This window comes from Lepidochelys olivacea (assembly GCF_965140295.1).
Source record: "Lepidochelys olivacea isolate rLepOli2 genome assembly, chromosome: 2".
NCBI lineage: Eukaryota > Metazoa > Chordata > Testudines > Cheloniidae > Lepidochelys > Lepidochelys olivacea.
Window position 1 is genome coordinate 87,982,530 of NC_140412.1, and position 22,253 is coordinate 88,004,782.

The window sequence follows — 22,253 nt, forward strand, 5'->3', positions numbered from 1 at the left end:
TCAGGACAGGGGGTGCAGGGTAATAGGCGCCTATAGAGAAAATACCCCCCAATATCGGGACTGTCCCTATAAAATAGGGACATCTGGTCAGCCTAGTGCTATTATGAAAATGAAGACTGGAGAAGCATCAGGGATAGGTAACATACCAGCAGAATTATTAAAGGCGATTGGTGACTGTGATGTTGTTCTCATGTGGACAATATGTAATGATGTATGGATGACTAGAAATTGGCTGGATGATGGGACAAAGGGAATCTTTCTGCCCTTACCAAAGAAAGGAGACTCCAGAGCATAGTAACAATTTATTCTTACCCTGATATTTCACGCTAGCACATTTCTGCTCTACATAATCCAGGATCAGATTAAGCAAATGATATAAGCAGAACTACCCCCAAAACAAGCTGGTTTCAGAGAGGGATGAGGCATAATAATGAACATCCATCACATCATTGAAAAATTCAGGAACTATAATCACTCTTTGATCCTGAGTTTCACTGACTACTTAAAAGCCTTCAACACCGTCCAACATGACCCTCTTTGGAGGGTACTGGCAGACGTGAGGATTGTAAAGCATCTCATTAAACTTAGTATAAGTCTCTACTGTCCACAACAGACCATGCTGCAAACAGCCTCAGATGACAGTGTGGTTTTCCAACAGGGTGTGAGGCAAGAGTGTAATCTATCCCCAAGCCTTTTCAACATGTATACAGAATTTATTATGAGACAAACCCTGGAAGGTTTTGACAAAGCAAATGGACCTGGGATTTCCAGATGCACACCTCTTAACTGACCTCAGATATGTTGATGACACGATGCTCTTTGCTACAGCCACTAATGTAATACAATGAATGTTGGCATCTGTTAAACCATTTAGTGAGGAATATGGACTATTCCTGAATGAGGCAAAAACAAAATACATGCATGCTGATATGATTAACGAAAACAAGATGCAAGTAGACATTCCAATTAACAGTCAAGTTAAGTCAAGTAGATGAATTCAGTTATCTGGGATCATATATATCCACCCAAGGAGACAGTTCCAAAGAAATCAGAAGATTAAGAATGGTTCGCTCAGCCGTGGCATCCTTTATGAAAGCTTGGAAAAACTGTGCCATCTCAAAATTTGATTGGTGAAAAGCTTAATTTTTACCAAAGCAATTTATGGATGTGAATCATGGGAAATTAATGGTGCTGACAAGAAGAAAACTGAAGCCTTTGAGATGTAGTGCTGGCAAAGACTTTTACTTATCTCCTGGACCGAAAAGATGATAAATGCTTGGGTTAGAAATATTATCGGAGAGAAGCAGACCCTGCTGTCAAAAATCAACAGGTGCAAACCTATGTACTTTAGTCACATCAGGCGTAGGGATGGAAATAACCTCAAGAAAGTTATAATGAAAGGAATGGTGGTGGACCATCGTAACAGGGTAATTGACAGCCAGTGAGGAGATGGATAGATAGTGTGCTCAGATCACTGGGAGGTCAGCTGCTGAGTGTTTGAAGCTAGCAATGCATAGAGAAGGCTTCTGAAAATTCTGCTACAATGTCACCAATATTCAGACATGAATAAATGGCTTTTACTATTTACTAAGAGATCAGATTGTGACTCGCCTATGCACAAAAGCACGGTGTTGGGGAAGGCTCCTTCCCCTCCTTACCATTTGTGCAATACCATGCATAAATGAGACTATAATAAATAAACACAGGAAGAGAGTGTTATCTAGTGGTCAGAGCAGAAGACTGGGAGTGGGGGCTCCTAGATTCCGTTCCTGGCTCCACCACAGATTCACTGTGTGACCTTGAGCAAGCCACTTAGCTGTGTGCCTGAATTTATCCCCATTCCAAATAAAATGTACATTCTTCACATATAGAGACCTAATAAACTAATGCTTGTAAGACACTTTGATAATCTAATGTTATGTGCGGGTTTCATTTACAGTGAAACCTGTATGCAAACACCTGTATGCAAACACCCAGGGGCCAAAAGAACTTACTTCCCTTGCATTTATGATCTTGGAAACTGTTGAGGATATTTAAAGTGTTCACATAAGACAGGATTTTGCAAGTTGGAAGTGATGCCTAGGGAAGGCTTCATTAACTATGATAACTAATTGTTATTTTAACTATATCCCTTTAGATCTAGGCCTAAGGTACAGTCCTAAAACTTGTTCACATCTGAATTTCATAAAACTTTTAAACTAGCACATTTGGCTTTTAAATATAAATTCTACTAAGTAAAGATGCTTCTTAATATGTTTGTAGAAAGCATCCTTTTCCAACCCACCAAAGCAAAAAGGAAAGTTGTCAGAGTGCATTCTTATTATTGATAATACACAGGCTTCTTATTCTGAATCATTTAGGATTCAGGCATACCACTGAGGGAAAGCTTTGTTTTGGGGGTGAGGAGGAATCGAATACTTTCCAGAGCTTGCAGGGAGTGTTATATGCTACTCCTGGTACATTGGGCCTATAGGTTTGGTGAGAAAGCTAGTTTAAGACAGAGTTGGGTCTGTGTGCCACCTCCTTCCTGTCACTCCCTGTCCTTCTGGGTCATTATCCACCCTAGGGAGCACTTAGAAGTCTTTATGCTCTCCCAAGTTCAAGGACTCTGATTGTGAATGGCCTTCACATTGAATGCTTATTAACAGAGGAAGATTCATGACCATTCTCTACTGCTTTGTACAGGCCAGGCACAGGGTATTCCTTATTAATATATTAGCAAGATCTCAATTCCTCTTTCTGAACATGTCATATAAAAGCTAGTTATAGTTATAGAGTAAAATGTTTTTATTAACTGGTGGCAGGTAACATTTGGGCACAAACATTATAGCAGATCCTTACTAATTCCTATTAATGACTGAGAGAATAGGTAGATGTTTTATGATTTAGCAAATGAGCATAATATCAAAAAATCAAGAATACAACATGACCAAATGTATTTTGGAGGTGGGAAGAAAGGTCTTGAAAGATAAAAGTATTAGTTACAGTATTTATTAGAATACTTCATAGCTCACTAGTAAATGTGCAACGCTGACATATTGTGTGTTTTGTAATAAAATATCAAGTACAATGGCACTTTGCTGAAAAGAGTGAATGTGATTTTGTGGGCCCAGTTCTTACAAGGTCTTGGACTGGACCCTTTGTGAAAATCAATAGTGAAATCCAGTATGAGCAATGTTCTTGCAGTGTCTGTTGTGTACTCTCATGTTGTTTGTCATCTGCATGGTAATGTTACAATGGTGATTGGGTGAAGTTTCATTGAAGTTGGTGGGCAAGATGGATGCCCCTCAGTCAGGATAAATGTAAGCAGCAGATAAGCTCCTTTTTTGGAGTAAAGGCTTCTGAAACAATAGGAGCCACCACACAAAGCACAGGCCACATGTAAGGCTTGTCAGAAATAGAGCTATGTGGGCAGAGGGGTTTAACTGGTCATTTGTCTGATGGAAGTTTATGTGTCTGTAAAGCAACCAGGAACAAAGACAAGCAGCCAAATATCCTAGTAGACAACAAGAAAGATAGTGAAAGCAAGGCCCTGAGAGAAGGTAAAGAGAGCTGTGTAGGCAGAATACTAGCTGGAAAGAGGCTTGGAACTATGGCCAAAGAAACTGCCGTCTATTGTTTAATTCCTATTATGTTCCAGGAAACAGGACTTTGTGTACACTTTGTAAATAAACAGGATTACATCAAATAAATAGCTGACTCATCCATTTTAAGACCTAAAATATTAGGCTCAAAAGACATAACAGTAGTCACGTAGGCCAACTTATTGCTTTACACTGGATATCTGTATCGTAGGTCTGAGAGACATTTGGTATCAGTTGTTCTCTTGGAAAACAATACATGTATCTCAAAGTAGATTTTAAATGAAACTGGTAAAGAAATGTCAGCTTTCTAACAGCTTATAATGAAGTTGGTTCACAATTCACAGGGGAAAGTCTCTTATATGATTTTTAAGTGCCCACTACAAAGCTTTTTTAAAAAAACAACCTGGCAGCTAGAGAGGGCTGAGGGGGCAGAAGTGCATTTTTTGTGCATGTGTCAGAAATTCAGGAATTAAGAGGTTTGGGGCCAGATTCAACATTATCCTACACAATTTTCTGTGCCATTGAAGGCATGCTAATGCTCAGTAGATAATCTAGCTACTCAGACACAACATTGATGAATACTGCACGTGACAAGAGATCCTGATGCTACAGTAATTGTGAGAACTTTTACTCTTCATCTTCCAATGACCTTTTCCCATCAGCATTTATGCAGACTAATTGTGGTGCAGCATACTCAGTGGTCATATGAAATGAATCTTTACAACCACACAAGAAGGATGTCCCCTGTCTTTGCTGCCTGAATAGGGTTTAAATGGAACTTTTGAGTACAAGGTGTTTTCATTGCTCTCCTTCTGTTTTATAGATTTTTTTCACCACCCATCACTTAATTAAATTGAAAACACAAACATTGACCTATCATTTCTCAGCCGCTGAACAATAATTAGGTGTCACCAAAACTAGCCCTTTGTGTGTGGTTTGATTAATCTTTTCCAGGGGTATGTGAAAAGAGCTGCTTATTGGATTGGCTGAGCAGTATCAAAATCAATGTGTGTGATTAAGTTCTAAATTGTTTATTGGTTTCCTACAGAGAGAAAATAAAATGTATAGAAGGTCTGATTCACCATTACATTACTTCATTGTTAGAAGGTAACTCTGTCAGTTCCCCCGTATTCTATGGAAATATCCTGTTTCCTTGCAAAAGTGTTTTCAGTGGGAAACTTAACATGATACCGTTGTATTTTTCATTACTGGCAATTAACCCTTTCTTCTGTAATCAATGATGAGTGAGAGCGCGGCCTTGCAGCCAGTTCTTTTACCTTCTTCAGTGCCTTTTGCAAGTTTTGTAAATCCCAACCCTGAAAACTATTTCATCCATTTTAGTCACGACACTGTAGTGTGTGTTTGATGTTTGCAGCCTCGTTTCTCTCTCCCAGCATTTTCTGCATTGTCTTTACTTCTGTCCAGAAGATCAGGGCATGAGCTTCTCCTCTTAATTTTTGGTCAGACTGTTATCTGATCAACTCATGCCTGCCTGTAAAAAAAAAAAAAAAAAAAGTGGGAAAGGAAGAGAGGGTAACTACGGTAGGCTAAGCTTAAACTTTACTATTGCTACTCATGTGTCATTACTTCTTTTCAATTGTTTCTTAAAGAGCAACAGGATCAGATCAGTAGTTTAGTTGCCTAATAGCCAGCAAGAAAAATAAAAAACCTACCCCATGGATTGGCTGAAGGGTAGAACTGACTGCTTCCATTGTTCTCTGGTGACTTAGCCTCAGCTGAGCTGTTACTCTAGGAACACTCACATCCAGTGTGCTGAGTCAGTGTCTTTCAAGAGTGAGTTAAAAGTGATGGAGAATATAGACCTGCTTTGCTTCTCCTGGGATATTTTTTCTGAAACTGTTTTGAAAAACATTTGCTAGAAGGAAATGCAGACAAGCACTGCTGTCACTTACAGGCAAAAACACTTCCTCCAGGACCAAAGGTCCACGTATATGGGTCAATAAGGCAGCTGAAAGTCTACTTGAATACACATGCTCTTAATAGCAAGCATCAGAATAATGTGCAAACCTGCAAACTTCTGTTGTATACCAATAAGATGCATGTGTCACTGCCTAATCTTTCTTGTGATGTGAATCTTACACAGCATGATTTAATCTGAAATGAGATAACAAACCTCAAATATGCAACTCCTGGGAGACTGTTCTTCTGATTTTCAAAATTTGTTCTGTACTTTTCATGTTGTTCTGAATATCTGTTAATTACTCCGTAACCTTGGATGCATTTGGTAAATGTTGGTTGTCACATTAGATGTTGCCGTGCTACTCATCTGTTTTGCATTTAGTTTTTTTGTATGGTAATGTTACAAAATACCATATTAGCTGCTGTTGAAACCACCAACTCTGTACAGATTCTTCCTAATATGGTGATGTAAGGCCTCAGTTTGAGTTAGCTGAGTGTTGAAGGAGTCAGAGCCCAGAGATCAGACTGGTGTGGTGCTCCAGAAGTGCAAGGGTCATGGTCAGTATTCCACATACTGGGAAGGCAGGAAATGTTTGAATTCCCTGACAATGACTAAAAGACAATCCAATCCAGTCAGTTATGTTATCTGGGAACATGTTCTGCTGCCTCTTCAACATAGATTTGATTGCAAGAATGAAAGGAGTATTCATTTAAATGATAGTTAAAGGAATTCTGACCTGATGTGTGCTTGATTTTTTGACAAAGGTTTATAACAAAGATACTGTTCTTTGAAATGATGTCATGCAGAAGCTCTTTTTAAACAAGAATCTTCACTTGCATTTTAATTACAGAGAAGGGAAAGATGTCTTGTAATAAAGATGCTAGACTGGGATTCTTAACATCTGGTTTCAGTTCCTGGCTCTGCTACAGACTTCATGTGTGACCCTAGGCAAGTCACTTAATCTCTCCTGACCTCAGTTGCCCATCTGTAAAATTGAGACAATAATGATTTCTCCTAATCTTTGTCTATCTTGTCTATTTAGATCAGTTGTTCTCAAATTTTTCTATGCTGGGACCTCTCCCCTCATTCAGCTGGGAACCCTCTCCTATTTAACACTATGGGTTGGGTAAAGTGGTCACAGCTTCCTAACACCCCCCTGAGCATTGTAGCACCTGGCTAATAACAACTGCTGTCTCATAAGCTCTTTGGAGCACAACTCTGCAGTGCCAAGTACAACGGGGCCCCAGTCTTGGTTTAGTCACTATAGAAGTGCACCTTCCATCTGCTTTATGTTCTGTATTAACTTCCAGAACATCAGATCAGAAACATTAGTAGTTGTATTGATTTGGCTAGCAAACACTGCCTCCCCTTCAGAGTTAAAGAATTGGGGATACTTGGATTGCCTATGGTGTGTTTTATTTTAATAACTAAAACTTTATTAGAGCCCTCTGTGAGCTATTGCCACATGTTTTTTAAAGACTCTGGGATTTATTTACATTTTTGTGTTTCTTGCCAATGCATGGGGCCGGGGGAGGAGAGGGTGAATTTGGAAATAACAGGGATAACAGTTTCCACACAGAGCCGTATGATGATTTCACTGGTGACTCAGTCATCTGAGGTTTTATGACCTGAAGCCAATTGAGATGCTCTGGTCTCACCAATGGACAAACTTCATGGAAATCACTCAAATAGCTTTAACCACTTTGATGTCATGAATGCCCCTTGTATTTTCTTGATTGTGTCTTGCCCTTATTAAAACAATAATGGTCACTGTTTGTTTAAACCACTAGCAGTTCATGAGAAAATATGTGGAAACACTGACTACAACTTTGCTCTTCCAAAAGAGCATTTATCAGAATAATAACTTTTTTCTGCTTTTTGGAAATATTTTCTTCACCCATCTGACAGCTTAAATTCCTTCCTTATCATCTGGCTAGTGGCAAATGGTCATGTTTGGCAAGCATACTATTTGTAATGTACATCCCATAATCAAAGAGAGGCATGGGACAGCAGCTCTGCTTTACCTTGTAGAAGCACATATCATGTCCACAGCTGGAATTTGTTGTTCCACTGTTTCCACTGCTGATCCCTAGCCTTGAGCTCAGGTCTGGGCTGCAGCACTAATCGGTTTAGACCACCCAAATGATCAAGGAGTGCTCCGGCATTCTCAGAGAAACAGCCAGCACCCCAGCTCAGAATAACTACACAAGAGGGGAAGAATAAGTTAATTATTTGGCATTAACTCATTTTGTCTGTAAATCCACCATGAAAACAGTGATGGGAGGGGGAACCCTGAAAAGGGAAATACACTTTTATGGAGTGAAATATTTGTGGGTTTGAATAAGGGGTTGTTGGCAAGATCATGACACACTGAAAAGGAAGAGAAAGGGAAATTGCATTTCTATCAATTCAAGTAGGTGAGGACTGGATGGCCCTGTGACAGAACCTTCTTCTCCAGTTCCTGGGCCACTTCTGCCTGCCACTAGGACCCTCTCTCCAAATCCCATTGCACACTTAGTATTTATTGTGTGTATTACAGTCATGCAAAAAGGCCCGACTAAGATCAAACATTCGTTGGACATATAGTAGACATACAGAACATATACACACATAGTATAAGACAGTCTTTGCCTGGAAGAATTTAGGAGCAGACCAGACCAGACTGAGTAAAGCGGGAAGGGGAAATTGAAACACAAAGAAGTAAAATAACTTGCTCAAGGTCACACAGTAGAGCAGTGACAGAGTTGGGAAGAGAAGCCAGGTCTCCTGAGTCCCTGTCCAGTGCCCAATCCAGTGCTAATAATCAGCACTTCACAATTTAAAAAATATATTTTTATTAAATCAAAAAACCAAAATGATGACAAAGGTAACCCTAAGATTGTGACTGAAACTGCGAAATGAGAAAATTCAGAGTGAAGACTACCTTCATTCTGTCCTTCATTTCCACCATTATGTCCACAGCCCACCTCAAAACAGAATGAGTTGATGCATTGACTGTAAGCTTCATCTTTGTCTTTTTTCTGAAGTTCTATCTTCTAACACAAAGATACAGTGTTTCCATTTTTTATCATTATCTTCTTCCAGAAAATCCCTCCCTCAGTGCCGAAGAATTAACAGGATGCTTTCCAATGAGTCCTTACATCCTCCCATGTTCAGCCGTTCCAATTCTCAGGCCTCTGTGGATAGCACCTCAATGGAGGATTTCTGGTGTGAAGTGGAAAGTATCAAAGAAAACAGTGAACAAGGACAAGAAGAACAAACACTATTAGAAGTCAAACCAGCTGATGGTGAGCGTACAAATTCCAAACTTGCCCTCCCATATTTTACTTTGAATAAATTCTTTCACTGATGTCCAGATCTCCACTCCTCCAAACTCCCAGCATTGATGTAATGAATGTACAGATGGGCTTGAGCCACAAAATGCGGATTGGAACTTTGATTTCCTTTAAAATCAGAGGGATTCACATCTGGAGGGTTGGCTTGGACCCACCCATCCATCATATTAATCAAGAATCACAAATGTTCCACAATGATACTGTGTCCAAAGTAGCTCCATTTCTGAATTTAACGTCAACACAAAGTAAGTTCTTGATATAGATATAGAGAGAGACTTACTTAATGTTGTGTTTTCAGAAATTTGACACTCTGATTTCTGGAGCAGATTTTTCTGAATTGATCTTACCCATGTTTCAATAAGAAATAAGTGAAATGGTGCAGCTGAGAGGAATTTAAACATAACTTCATCCCAAACATGAAACAAACCAAAACTGAGGAATAGAAGAAGTCCAATTAATCTTTTTTTGGTTTTCTTTTAATTTCTTGTGTGTGTCCTCTTCCTTGTTTTAGCTATGACCTGAAGAGGAAGTTGTGCAACACCCAGAAAAAGGGGTTTATTTAAGCATTTTCAGTCTGGATATCATTCAGATGTGTGGGCCTGTTTTTATGACTTCCAAACCAATATCTAAACCAAAGAGCGATTGTTTGGATCTGTATTTTTGGATACTCATGTCATCCAAACATCAAAACTTTTTTGAAATTCACCCATCGCTAATATGAACCATACTGAATGTGTTACCACTTTTCTATGCCATCTCAAAATAAATTACCCCTGGTCTTTTTCCTAATATATTTGAAAATTGACATTTGAGATGGGGCGTTTGATATTTTACATCTGTTATTATTACACAAGTCTGTCACAATCCAGAAGCAAACTGTACTACTTTATCAGAAGCCTAAGCTGACATAACATCTAGGGTTATATTTTAAAAGCACTGTACCGTGTTCTTTCAATTCTTTTTGAGAATTAGGATATTACTGGCTTACCGCCACATTCAATGCAATTTAATTGCACTCTTTAGGTACCTGAACCTTTGTGGAGTCTAGGCAATATCCGAGCTGTTTCCAATTATCCTCATTCTCAGAAACATCACAGTACACTGCTGTTAACTGAAATGTTCACAACTATATAGATTATTCTGCATTCTCAGGTTTATCGTTTGTCTGATTACGTTCCTGTCTCATAGATTATTTTTTGTTCTCTCTGCTCTGAATTAAAAATGAAATTGCAGGGTAAAATCCAATACATTTCTACTCTACACTTACCTCTCTGTGTCCTGAATATTGTTGCTTTCAGAAATATATTCAGTGAGGAAGTGCTCGTTCTAACTACTGAGCATGAGGAAAATATTTGGTATTGGACCAAAAGTCTTTGGAATACTCAGTTATAATTATAAATCAAATTTCGATAATACCAGTACTGCTTACTAATGACCAAAACACAAGAAACCCAATGTGGAAATCTGTTAAAAAGAGTAAAAATCTTTTGATACCTCTTTGAGGAAAATGGAAGAGGAAGAGAAACAGATGGTTTGAGGAGGAAGTGAAGGGGAAATAGTGTCCAACGTAGATAATAATATTAGAGACAAAATAATCCTTCTCTCATGATTATATGTTTTCAGAAAGATCAGAGAACTTTCATACTATTGACATTAGTAACCAAGGGCAAGAGAGTTCATCTTGAGAGATACAGGGCTGAAGAAGTGGGGCGTACAATGAACACAATACAATTAGTGACATCACAGAGGGCTAAGCAGTAGCCTCACCAACAGGTACATGGAGGCCCCTGGCTGCAGGTTTGTCATCCCATCAGCAATAAGGCATGAGGTATTTAGACATATGGCTGTGTACCATGGAATTTGAAAGCATGGAATCACCGGAGGCTCCAAAATGTAGGTTCTTTGCATTTTGGAGAACTGGGGCGACTGCTAGAGGTTCATTTCAGACCTGCACCCTGAGCTGAGCAGAGACACTTGGGCAAAGCTGAATCCTTAAAGAGTGGTATGAGAATTTAGGAAAAGTTGAGGCGAAAATTCTCATGAGCCTTAAGAAGAAACATCTCTTTCCTAATAGTCTCTGAAAGAAAAAGGAAGTTGTACATTGAGGATTCTGGCTCCCTATCATGGTTTTGTCATTCCTACTTCGCTGTTGTTTGTACGTGCTACAGCTGGACAAATGATGAGGAAAACTATCCACCAACCTCTTGGTGACATCTAAGCAGAATATCTTTTTGACTATGCTCACACTCCATTTTACTATTTTTTAGGCCTGTCAATTAATCGCAGTTAACTCACACGATTAACTCAAAAGAATTAATCGTGATCAAAAATTAATCACGATTAATCGCAGTTTTAATTGCACTGTTAAACAATAGAATACCAACTGAAATTTATTACACATTTTTGATGTTTTTCTACATTTTCAAATATATTGTGTATATTATTTTTATTATAAATATTTGCACTGTAAAAATGATAAACAAAAGAAATAGTATTTTTCAATTCACCTCATACAAGTACTGTAGTGCAATCTCTTTGTCATGAAAGTGCAATTTACAAATGTAGATTATTTTTGTTATATAACTGCACTCAAAAACAAAACAATGTAAAACTTCAGAGCCTACAAGTGCACTCAGTCCTACTTCTTGTTTAGCCAATCGCTAAGACGAACAACTTTGTTTACATTTACAGGAGATAATGCTGCCTGCTTATTATTTACAATGTCACCAGAAAGTGAGAATAGGCATTTGCATGGCACTTTTGTAGCCGGCGTTGACCTGCAGGCTCTACAATTTTACATTGTTTTATTTTTAGTGCAGTTTTTTTGTACATAATTCTATATTTGTAAGTTCAACTTTCATGGTAAAGAGATTGCACTACAGTACTTGTATTAAGTGAATTGAAAAATACTATTTCTTTTGTTTTTTTACAGTGCAAATACTTGTAATCAAATATAAATATAAAGTGAACACTGTACACGTTGTATTCTCTGTTGTAATTGAAATCAATATATTTTAAAACGTAGAAAACATGCAAAAATATTTAAATAAATGGTATGCTTTTTTGTTTAACAGTGGAATTAATCGTGCGATTAATTTCTTTAATTGTGCGATTAATCGCGATTAATTTTTTTAATCCCTTGACAGCCCTACTATTTTTTCATTGGCACTGTGAAAGTCAAGTTTGGTTTACAAACGTTTTCTTGGAAAGAACATTTCAGGTCCCGAGCCAAGGTGAATTTAATCATGAAACTGGAACAGGAGAGGATGTAGATGGAGCAGCAATGTATGCAGATGAAAATAGAGACTGTCAAAAGGAGGAGTGAGAACAGCATGAGATTCATCAGCTCCAAACTCAGGCAGGAGGGAAAGGTGCAGTTATTAGTCCTATTTGTGGAAGTAAGCTGTTACACCAGATAAAGGGAGTGGATCAATAAATTGGTCGCTCTGCCATACACACACAGCCAGGAGATTACGTTAGATATGTTTCTGGAGGTTTGTGGAAAGGTAAGCAAGTTAAGCAACAAGGTCAATGGCTCTTACATAAACTCCAGCAATTTAATTGTTTCTTTGTGCATCTCACTGCCAAAGTGCAATAAATTGTGTCTATCAATCTGTCTACAGATTGATAGACACAATTGTACAGGTTCTGGTACATCAGGAAGGAAAATTAGAGCAAATGTGGAAACACAAGTGTGCTATTAAGAAAATAATATGTTAAGACAGAGCTCACTGACTAGCTTTTTTACTCTGAAAGAGAATATTAATCCATTTCCTCTTTGACGTATTTGTTTGTATTGCCTGTTTATGAATCAAGGGTGCGGCCTCACCTGGAATATCCAGTGCAGTACTGGTCACTGCATCTCAAAAGGATATCTTGAAACTGGAGGGGATTACTGCCAGCCTTCCTTTGTCAAATGACATCATCCATACAGGATATATGTGGGACTGAAAGGGGTTTCATTCATCTTCTTTAATGAGGGCTATTGTTTCGTGAAATTTCTAGGCAATTATGGGCAGGCACTATGCTATCTTCTTCACAAGGCTGTATTAATGCACCTTGAATTAATGGGCTTGAGTTACCACTCTTCTGCTGTTCTTCTCCTAAATATCATCTGTGCAGAGACAGCCAAACTGAGGATTGTGTTCAAGACTGACAAAATGTTGACAAAACTAAATTTTACTTACTTGTGTGGCCTAAGACAGATTGGAAATGGAGTCTTCCTGAGGGAAAGGCTGGCACACTAAACCAACGGTGCTACCTCCAACCCACCCCATACAAGACATATTAACACTCTCACTCCTTCACAGAGGGGGAACTTGAAGCTGAATGGCTGCAAGATGTGGGCCTATCTACGTTGATTTCTGGGGCTGAAGAAGAGGATGGGCAAGCCCTGCTGTCCACACTGACCCGCACACAAGCTGCTGCAGTACAAAGAAGGTACAACACCTACACACAGACTATGAGGAAGAAGAACAAACACAGTGTCAGGGACGTCCGAGACATCTTTGGAGTTAATGACTCTTCTGTAAGTGGCAAATACTTGGTAATGGAGGGTTTTGAACTTTATTCTTCTTTATATTTCTATAGCATATTAATGCTTCAACCAGGGATCTAACTGTGCTAGGCATTGTAGAAGTAGTAAATGATGGTTCCTGCCCCAAAGAGCCAAGTCTGGACCTTTTTGATGTTGTATAAGCAGAAGTGCTACCTTCTAAAAGGAACAATAAAACTGGCTAAAATAGCTGGTGCAAAGTTTTGCAACTAACTTATAATGTAATGCTGTGTCTGTTGCCAACCTTCATTCTGCAATCCACTATCAAGACTAACATTTACTCCCTCATATTTTGGATATCAGTGAGTTACTTTTGGCAGTTGTGCAAATTTTTGCTGGCTTCTGAGGACACATGCTATTTACTCAGCAATCTTAGCAGTGAAGTGTAATGAAACAATAGGGAGCAAGTATGCATAAGCAGTTAAACACCTGCAGGCTTCTTTGTGATTGTTTCATTGGGAACCTTATTTCCCTAATAAAGCAAATAGAAGCCCATTCATGATTCATTTGTTCGGGAATGAACCTTTCTTCTGTAGGGTCTCATCCACTTGTCCCTGAGGACAGATATAGAATTACCATTGCTTATCCCCATGCATTGTATCTACATGGATTTAGTTGATCATGTGCCCTAAGTCTACATACTAAAAACTCAAAAGCAGCATGCATGAATTTAAATGAGTAACTCCTGTTGTCCTTAATGCGGATCATAGTTAAACTGCCAAGCCCTGTTTTAAAAATGTATAGTGAAGCTTATATTGTTGAAAAATTGTAAAAAACTGTCTTGTTCCATGAAATTATTCAGTCCTTCTCATTTGTTTATTTTTTCCAGAAGGTTCATGCTAATAACCTGCAAAAGTCCATTAAACAAAGTACAGCTGCTTAACCTTCAAATAGGAGTTCAAAAGTAAAACATCGAGAATTAGCTTAGTGGTCGCAGTCTCCAGTTTAAAATAGCCTCCCTGGAACCACAGGTTCTTATCCCAGCAAGATTGGCACAGCACCACATCCTCCAAGTACCATGGTTTCTCTTGGTTAAGACTCCAAAATCCCAGACTACTTTGCCCAGACATTAAAGATCTCATGGCAATTTTTGTAAGATTAGGCATTCTCCTTAGGAGAAATATCTATTATCTGTCTTAAAGTTCTGGGTTTCTTGTCACTTTTTTCAATGAGGTATTGGAATGTTAATCACCCTATGAAACATCTTAGATACAATATGTATGGGCAGAATGTGCAGTTCCTGCAGCAAAATGAACTTTAATTACTCTAATAAAAAGCAGTCACCAGAAAAAAAAGTTACACTAGTGCTTTTTGTTGCACAGAGTGTTGAATCTGATGATCTTCTGTTGATCTGCTGGTCTTTTTCTTGTGTCTCACTAATGAACTGGAAGTCCCAGAACTATGTTAAAGGCATGGTCTTCAAGTTTTCATTGTACAATTACCGTTTTAAAAACTGAGCCCATCTAATTGTTCTGCATTGTGAAAGTCGAATATAAGATTTAAAAAAGGAACTGTTATGGCAGTCTTAGGATTTCTCATTCTTTCTTCTCATGAAATTGTTCAGTTCTACAGAATTCAACCTATATTGCTACACACTTATTGTAGTCGCAGCCATAGTTCGCACATTCATCTTCATTACTATAGGGGAGAGATCTGAAGGACAGCCAGGCAGCAAACTCCCATTGAAAGTCAATATGAGTTGGGCTCTCAACTGCTGTGACATTGAAAATCTCCCTCTGTGTGACTAGCTGCTATGGGATTTTGAAAGACTTATTTATCACTTCTCCGGTGATTAGGAGACATGTAGGGAATGAATGTTGGCAGTTTAGTGCACGACTGATGTACCTTGGCTGAATCACTGGTATCAGAAAAATCATCTTTTCTGCAAGTGTTTGCGTACTAGTCTGAAAAGCCATGCAGGATTTTTAATCACCTCTGCCACATAATGCCACATAAAGAGTTAGTCTCTCCACATAACAATTTGTGTACCCTCTACATTAAAAGAAGAGATGCAGTCTTCATCCAGCCCTCTAGGCATCATAAACACTACAGCTGCCCAGAGGAGCGGGATACAGGATGGATAATTATCGTCTACTCTTAATGATGACGAAAAGGGTGATTAAACCACAAGGTGAGATTTCTTTTTATGAGAGTGACTCACCTTAGCTTTGGCCAGTGGCAAAAGGAGAAGAATACAAATGGTTAGCATTTGGGCTGCATAAATAGCTACAAAGAGCATTCTGCCTTTCTTTTTCTATTTTTAATTTACTTCGTTGTCAGCAAGCAGAGACAACAGGCACCAGGGGGAGGAAAGCATCCTAGGTAAATTGCCAGGTTTAGTGAAGTTTTCCACACTACATAGAGAAGGAAAAACTGGATTTTTAGACTCATTTGAAACCTGTTGCCTCAGTCACTTGCATAATGAGTTGGAGATCTTAACACCAGGGTTATCCAGCCAAAAACGGGCATAAAGCCAGATTATGAATGATCCCTGGGTGGGTGCACAAGGAGGGGAATATGGCACAAGGAGTCCTTGTATCCATGCTTAGAGGCTAGCCACAGTTACAGATCCTTCACGCTGCTGAGCACAGGACTACTCCCAAAAGAGCACAAACCACCCCAAAGTTAGTGGCAAGAAAGTGTAACTCTGTTCTGCCCTGTTCACAGCCCTGTTCTGCCTCCCGTCGAGCCAGAACAGCTAACCTGGTTAGAAATGGGAAACATGCTACATCCTTCTAGGGCAGGGTGCAATGGGTGTGCCATCCAGGAACTCCCTGAAGCTTCAAGGAGAATAGTGCTCCCTTGAAGCAATCTCACTCTCCCCTGGATAAGGCAACTCTGTCCCACCTCTAAAACAGAGCTGTGCACATCAGGCACAACTGGTCAAATGCTGTGGCACGTCAGTCACTGTGCCCGGATTCTCATGGGTGTTGAACGCCAACAGCTTCCATTAAGGGCTCTAGGAGCTGCAAGCGCTCAACAGATCTGAAAATCAGGCAATCAGGCCACCTGTTAGTAAAGTCCAAAAGTGGGAAGCAAGTTAAGCTCCAGACTAACGAAGGACCTGACCCTGCACCCTTTGATAAGTAAAACTCCTCTTGATTGTCAGAGGAGTGTTGCTCAGAGTAGTGAATGAAGGACCAGGATCTAATTTAAAAAATAAATCCCTAACTAAACTAGAGGCATTTGCATGAAAAGGCATTTGCCCTTACAATGCTTGGAACTATGAATCTATCAAAAAGCAAAGGCAGCTAGCAGCATGAACAGAGCTTTCACACTAACATCTCTTTAGTGTTTATGTGTCTTGGCTGCAGCGCTGACATTAAAATGTTGCCTTTGTGATGCTCTGATGATTTTGTTTTTACATCTTCTGTACAGTGGAAAGCGTTTAAAGGAAATGAGCACTTCCAGCTCCACCTTTTTCTTGCTAGTGAGATTTCCTCTTCCTGTGCACATAGTGCAAGTAAACACTGGAGGCATTTTTAACATCAGTAATGACTTGATGGACAACTAACTGGGGGCCAGAATCAGGATACCTGCTCTGAACCAAATCCTGCCTTCATGGAACCGCATCCAAGTCAATGGCATTGCACACACGTAACGGGGGGGGGGGCAGATTTTGGCTCACTAGGTTTAGTACATTTATTGGAAAATGAGCTTTCTAATCTTTTGTTTTTAAGGGACACTATCAATACATACAAATCATGTACTAACAAAAATGGAGGAGATTCTCTGTCCCAATCTGCTCCCTTTTTCTTGCTTAGGTGGTATAACAAGCAGAAACCTCCTGTAGATCCCCTATCATGGTACAGTCCCCTGCTCACACAGAGCCTTTGGAGTTGACTCCTACATGCCCCTGCCTTTACTGGTGAGGAGGCAAGAGGCTGGAATGTGATGCATTTTAGTTATTCCCAGTATTGTTTATAGGGGATTGCACCCAACGGACTCATATTAGAGCATCTTGCAAGCTGCTCTAAACCACACTGAGGTTGAGGCAGAGAGTAATTGATCCATAGCTGGGTCCATAATAATCGCCCTTTCCCGAATTGTATGCCCAGCAGAAACGGGATGCAACAGAGAGAGTGCCCTGTCAGCTTTCCCTGTGTATAACACCTTATGTTATCAAGGCTGGAAGGATTTTACAAATCTAATTCATGTTCACCATTTCTTTTATTTGCCTACTTTTTGCATTTCACACAGCTTGTCATAAAACATTTCTTTTAATGCTGGGCTTTTAAAAATCATAAAATCATGCTACCATATTTCATTTCTTTTATTACATAGTCCTTGCTTTTTAATGGATTATTGTTCAAAGGAAACCTTGTGACTCAAATCCTGTTTGCTATCAGGTTGGTAGCCTATTAAATGGACTCTCTCAGGAGAGATTTTATTCATCTTACATTTGACTTTGTTATCCAAATAACTCAAAGGATAAGATTGTATAAAACAACTGCATAGAATCATGGGACTGGAAGGGACCTCAAGAGGTCATCTAGTCCAGTCCCCTGCACTCATGGCAGGACTAAGTACTATCTCATGATCTATTCCAAAGCTGCTAATCACAAGGGCAAATTCAGCACATAAAAATGTGTCACACCAAGTGAAAGTTACCCTTTGACTTTCAGCTGCTGGTTTTGTGTGTGTGTGTCTCGCTCTCTCTCTCTCTCTCACACACACACACCATTTTTACACAGTGCAAAACAATTTTCTGGGCAAAACCAAACAAAACTAAGCAATAGGAAAGAGTTTTTTTTTTAATTGTTTGCTGCTCTCTGATAAAGAACCTGTGTCATTCATGTAACCCCGGTTTCCACACGCTGTAGCCAAGGGGAGGAAAATGTTGCAGTGCATTTTCAGCTGGTTTTGGCCATCCGTTTATTTACTTGTTACATTTCCAATCCTGCAGGGTACTGAGTGCCTTCAGTTTCTGCAGCCCCTCACTGGGAGTTGAGGGTGTTCTGTTCAGCACTTTTCAGGAGGTGCACAGCACCTTGCAGAATGTGACCACGGTGATTAAAAGCAAGATGAATTACACATTGATAGGAACCTTTAACTTGCTGCAAGTATCTGAAGCAATTTCATTAGTTAATTTCAGTCATTACATAGGGGAGAACTCATTAGCTGTGTAAAGCTGTGGCGATACTCACTGACCTCAACATGATCCACATCTCCAGCCTGAAGAAGATTACCTGCCCAGGCTGGGTAATGAAAATCTCTCTGGCAAATCAGAATGGATTGTTTAAATTTAGTGGCAAAAACGTAAGCTGGGATTGATACACTGTTGATTGAGTTGTAGAAGTGTCTGTCCACATGCCTTTAATTTCATTGCAGTCTGATCATATTTCCTTGCCCCTCAGCCCACGTTTGAGACAGCACCAGCGTCACCAGTTCCTTCTAATGGTATCCAGCTTCCGGGACAGAAGCCAGTTTGGAAATCAGTGAGTTGTGAGTATGCCAACCTGTAACCAATATTCATTTGTTCATAGAAATGAGAGCGAGAAAGTACCTTTGGGGGTCATCTGGTTAAGCCACTATTTTAGGTGCTGAGACACACTACATGCTTTTCTTTAAGATTATTACTATTATTAATAAACATTTATATCATGGTAGTGCTCAAAGTCCCCTGTTGTGCTGGATGCTTTACAAACATAGAACAGGGCCTGTAGTCTCTGATCTGTGGCCCAGTCTGCACTACAATTCAAAATATGTAAGTCAATTCCTGGGACCTACTGCCATAATAGTGTTTTGTAAAGTGTTTCATAACACAGTTCGCTCTGTCTATCCGATAATTGGAAAGAGCGATAGCACCTGTATGGCAAGAATGATGTTTGAACCTCTGGTACTGCCAACCCCAAGTGTTCAAACATCATGAGTCGGGTCCCCAATAACCATAACATTGGCTTAAAAATCCTAAAATTGAAATCATGATGATAATACATTTTGGGCTCACTTTATTCATCTTGTGTCTAAGCCTTTAGGGTGCACTTGGGTCACGTTTCTAAGCTGCCTTTGAAACCTTGAGGGCTAAAAACTTACTTTTTATTTGAATAAAAGCTGAGATTCCTACCTAGTTGCACAAATCCAGGAGCTGGGACTTTAAGTATCATGAGACTCATGATAAAATCATGAAAGTTGGCAACACTAGAATTCATTCAGGCTAATACACTTTGCAGTCTATGGGGACAGGGCATTTCTATAGTAGAAATTTCCCTCTCATGCCTCCTAATTCTAGTGGGCAACTAATTTCTGGAACAGAGCAATAGATCATCTTGTCTTTTGGTTCCTGGATTCTATTAAAAATTCCACTGGGGCTGGCATGGCTTTGCAAACCAGATGGTAGCATGCTGAGCCCCGTCTGCACAGGTTGTGCCTGTTCTATGTTTTTTATGCACCAAGAGCAGCAGTAATGGGAAACTGTAAGGGAAAAAAAAAAACCCAGTGTAAACTATGATGACCAGAGAAACAGTGTTAGCAGCACTTTTCTATCCAGAACTTTAAAAGGAAAAAAAGATTTTTCACTGAACAAATGCAGAAATAGTTTCCCTAGCCAGGATAGACAAGATCGTTATGCACAAATGTGATAATGAGGATGATTCTTCTGCTGACCAACAGAAAATTACAGTTTAATCACCTTCTGCACAAATATTAACAGCAAAAAATCTAAAATAAAAATAGGGCTTTGATTTCAGAAAGTACAAGGGCTTATTTCCTCCATACAAAACAGGAACACGCATTATTGTTATGCTGAAATTCCCCTGGGAAGCTCTTCCCTTAACACTTCCACAAGCTTTTTGTTTCGTTTTTACCATTTTTAATGTCTCTGCACCAAACACAAACAAACCTTCAGTATTCATATATAGTCTCCCTTGTTTTCAGCTAATAGCTGTCTAGACTGTGGACTAGATAAAGACAGCCCATCAGTAACAGAAGAGCTATCCTATGAGGTTTCTTTCTCAGAATCCATCACCGTGGTCCCAAAAAACAGAGAACGGCAGAACAACCTGAGATTCAAAAAGGATGATTCTGCTTTGCCTGTAAGTTTAAACCCCTCGTATTTACTCAATAGTTCTTCTTTACCCAATTCATTTCCTGCTTAATTTCCCCCACTACAGTGAAGTCTCTTAAGATATATTGGATTTCCTTCAATATATGTGTTTTAATACTTTATATATTTGTAAAGGCTTCCTGCTGTGTTTGTCTGTCGCCGACCACGCAGCATTCCCAATGAGGCACCAAAGCCAAAGCGTGTGCTTAGTCATGGACACATCTTCTACCCAACGCAATTTAGCAATTTAAATACCCCAATATTTAAAAATTGTATTGCATTGTGTCGCCCACAAACCTTTCGCATAAAAACAAAGATCTGGCACTGAGAGTGGCAATCCATCTTTATTACTTGAACTACTCCCTTTACCTTTCTTGACACGGGTTTTAAATTTCTGTGTCTGAAATCTGTTAGACTCAGACATGAGAGGAAGAGTGAACATTGGTTCTGTTCACTAGTAGCACAGATTATCTCAGATTAGTATTTGATGCAGGTACAGCATAGGAGATACCAAATCAGTAGTCAGGGACAAAAGATTATTGTCCAGCCAGGTATGCATAGTGTAGTCTATCAGTTAGATGGCATTCTCCCTCCGAGCCAGCTGGCAATTTATTGATTCCATCAGCCTCTAAGGGTGGACCATTAAAACAAGTCCATCATCTTGAGAGGAAATGTGTGCCCTGACCCCCAAACTTGAGGGTTTCATGATCAGTCTGTGACAAGGATGTAATCACAACCACCGTCCCGCCATCCAATAAAAGCCTAAACTCTGGCTCCAGACATTAGCCAGACGTAAGAGTCAAGCCATTAACTCAGTGGGAGAGTCCCACAAATGTCACATTGGCCATGAGATCCTAAATTGATCCGGACTAGTTGTCGTCTGCATGGATGCTGAATTCACCAAGAACAATCAGTTTGTGTGTGTCTAGCACCACCAATGGAGAAGACCTAAGGAACCTCAAATTTCCATATTGCAGTAGGGTGATAAGTATCAAGTAGATTACATATGTCATGGAGTACAGTCTGATTGCTCTGTGGTGATAATAATTTGAGCAACTTTGGGGAATCAGGCTGTCTCCCTAGTTATCATGGTCCTGGCATACTGAACTTTCCTCCTTGGTCCTGTTACTAGAAAACCTCTACCCTTCCCCTAACCCTCACAGTGACATTCCGCCCTCAATTTTAGAGATGTTACCTATCCTGCACCCTCCTCCAACCATAAGTATGGACCTCCTAACTGGCATGGCAGAGCAATCTGGGGCAAGTAGTATACAGAAGGCGGCCTTGTACTGATGGGTACGCAACTGAATAGTTTCAGAGACGTTCACAGATGTGTTTCAAGTGGACAATTTTGCATGCAAAACTGTGGGTTTTGTGGAAAGCATGTAGTGTCTGTGCACACACATACATAGAACTAAGCAACTCTGGGAGAAAGATTGCCTCCTTAAATACAATCTCTTCCAATGCTCCCGCAGGGATGATACACCTCCACACCACCCCTACACAGGACTACGTTCAAACTGCACAATCTAGCCCACTGATAAATGGAATGTAATCCTAGATGTTGGAGAAGTAAAACACTATTAGCACATCGAGTCCATCCAAACACAGTACATAGTCCCCCACACAGTCGATGTGTCAGATAGTAAACTGACGCAACGTAGGATCTGGAGCCAAATGCCAGGAATCTAATTTCTAAAAACCACAGAGATTAAGTACATTCAAAATTTATTACAACTTTAATACTGTATAGTTCTCTAACTCTGTGGTTTGCTGTGCTCTATGCCATAGATTCCCAGCGCTGCTCTTACAA

General features: G+C 39.7%; 1 protein-coding gene across 4 annotated transcripts in view; it reads left to right on the plus strand.

The window, feature by feature from the left end:
* The window catches only part of ARHGAP28 (Rho GTPase activating protein 28), a 160,633-nt gene that overhangs the window by 112,661 nt on the left and 25,719 nt on the right, over positions 1–22,253 (plus strand). For all 4 annotated transcript variants that reach the window (XM_084621689.1, XM_084621686.1, XM_084621688.1 and 1 more), the window contains exons 2-5: positions 8,590–8,792; positions 13,151–13,368; positions 18,753–18,840; positions 20,272–20,429. In XM_084621689.1, the coding sequence (XP_084477815.1) occupies positions 8,624–8,792; positions 13,151–13,368; positions 18,753–18,840; positions 20,272–20,429 (633 nt within the window). In that variant the 5' untranslated portion in view covers positions 8,590–8,623. The remainder of the gene's footprint in view (positions 1–8,589; positions 8,793–13,150; positions 13,369–18,752; positions 18,841–20,271; positions 20,430–22,253) is intronic.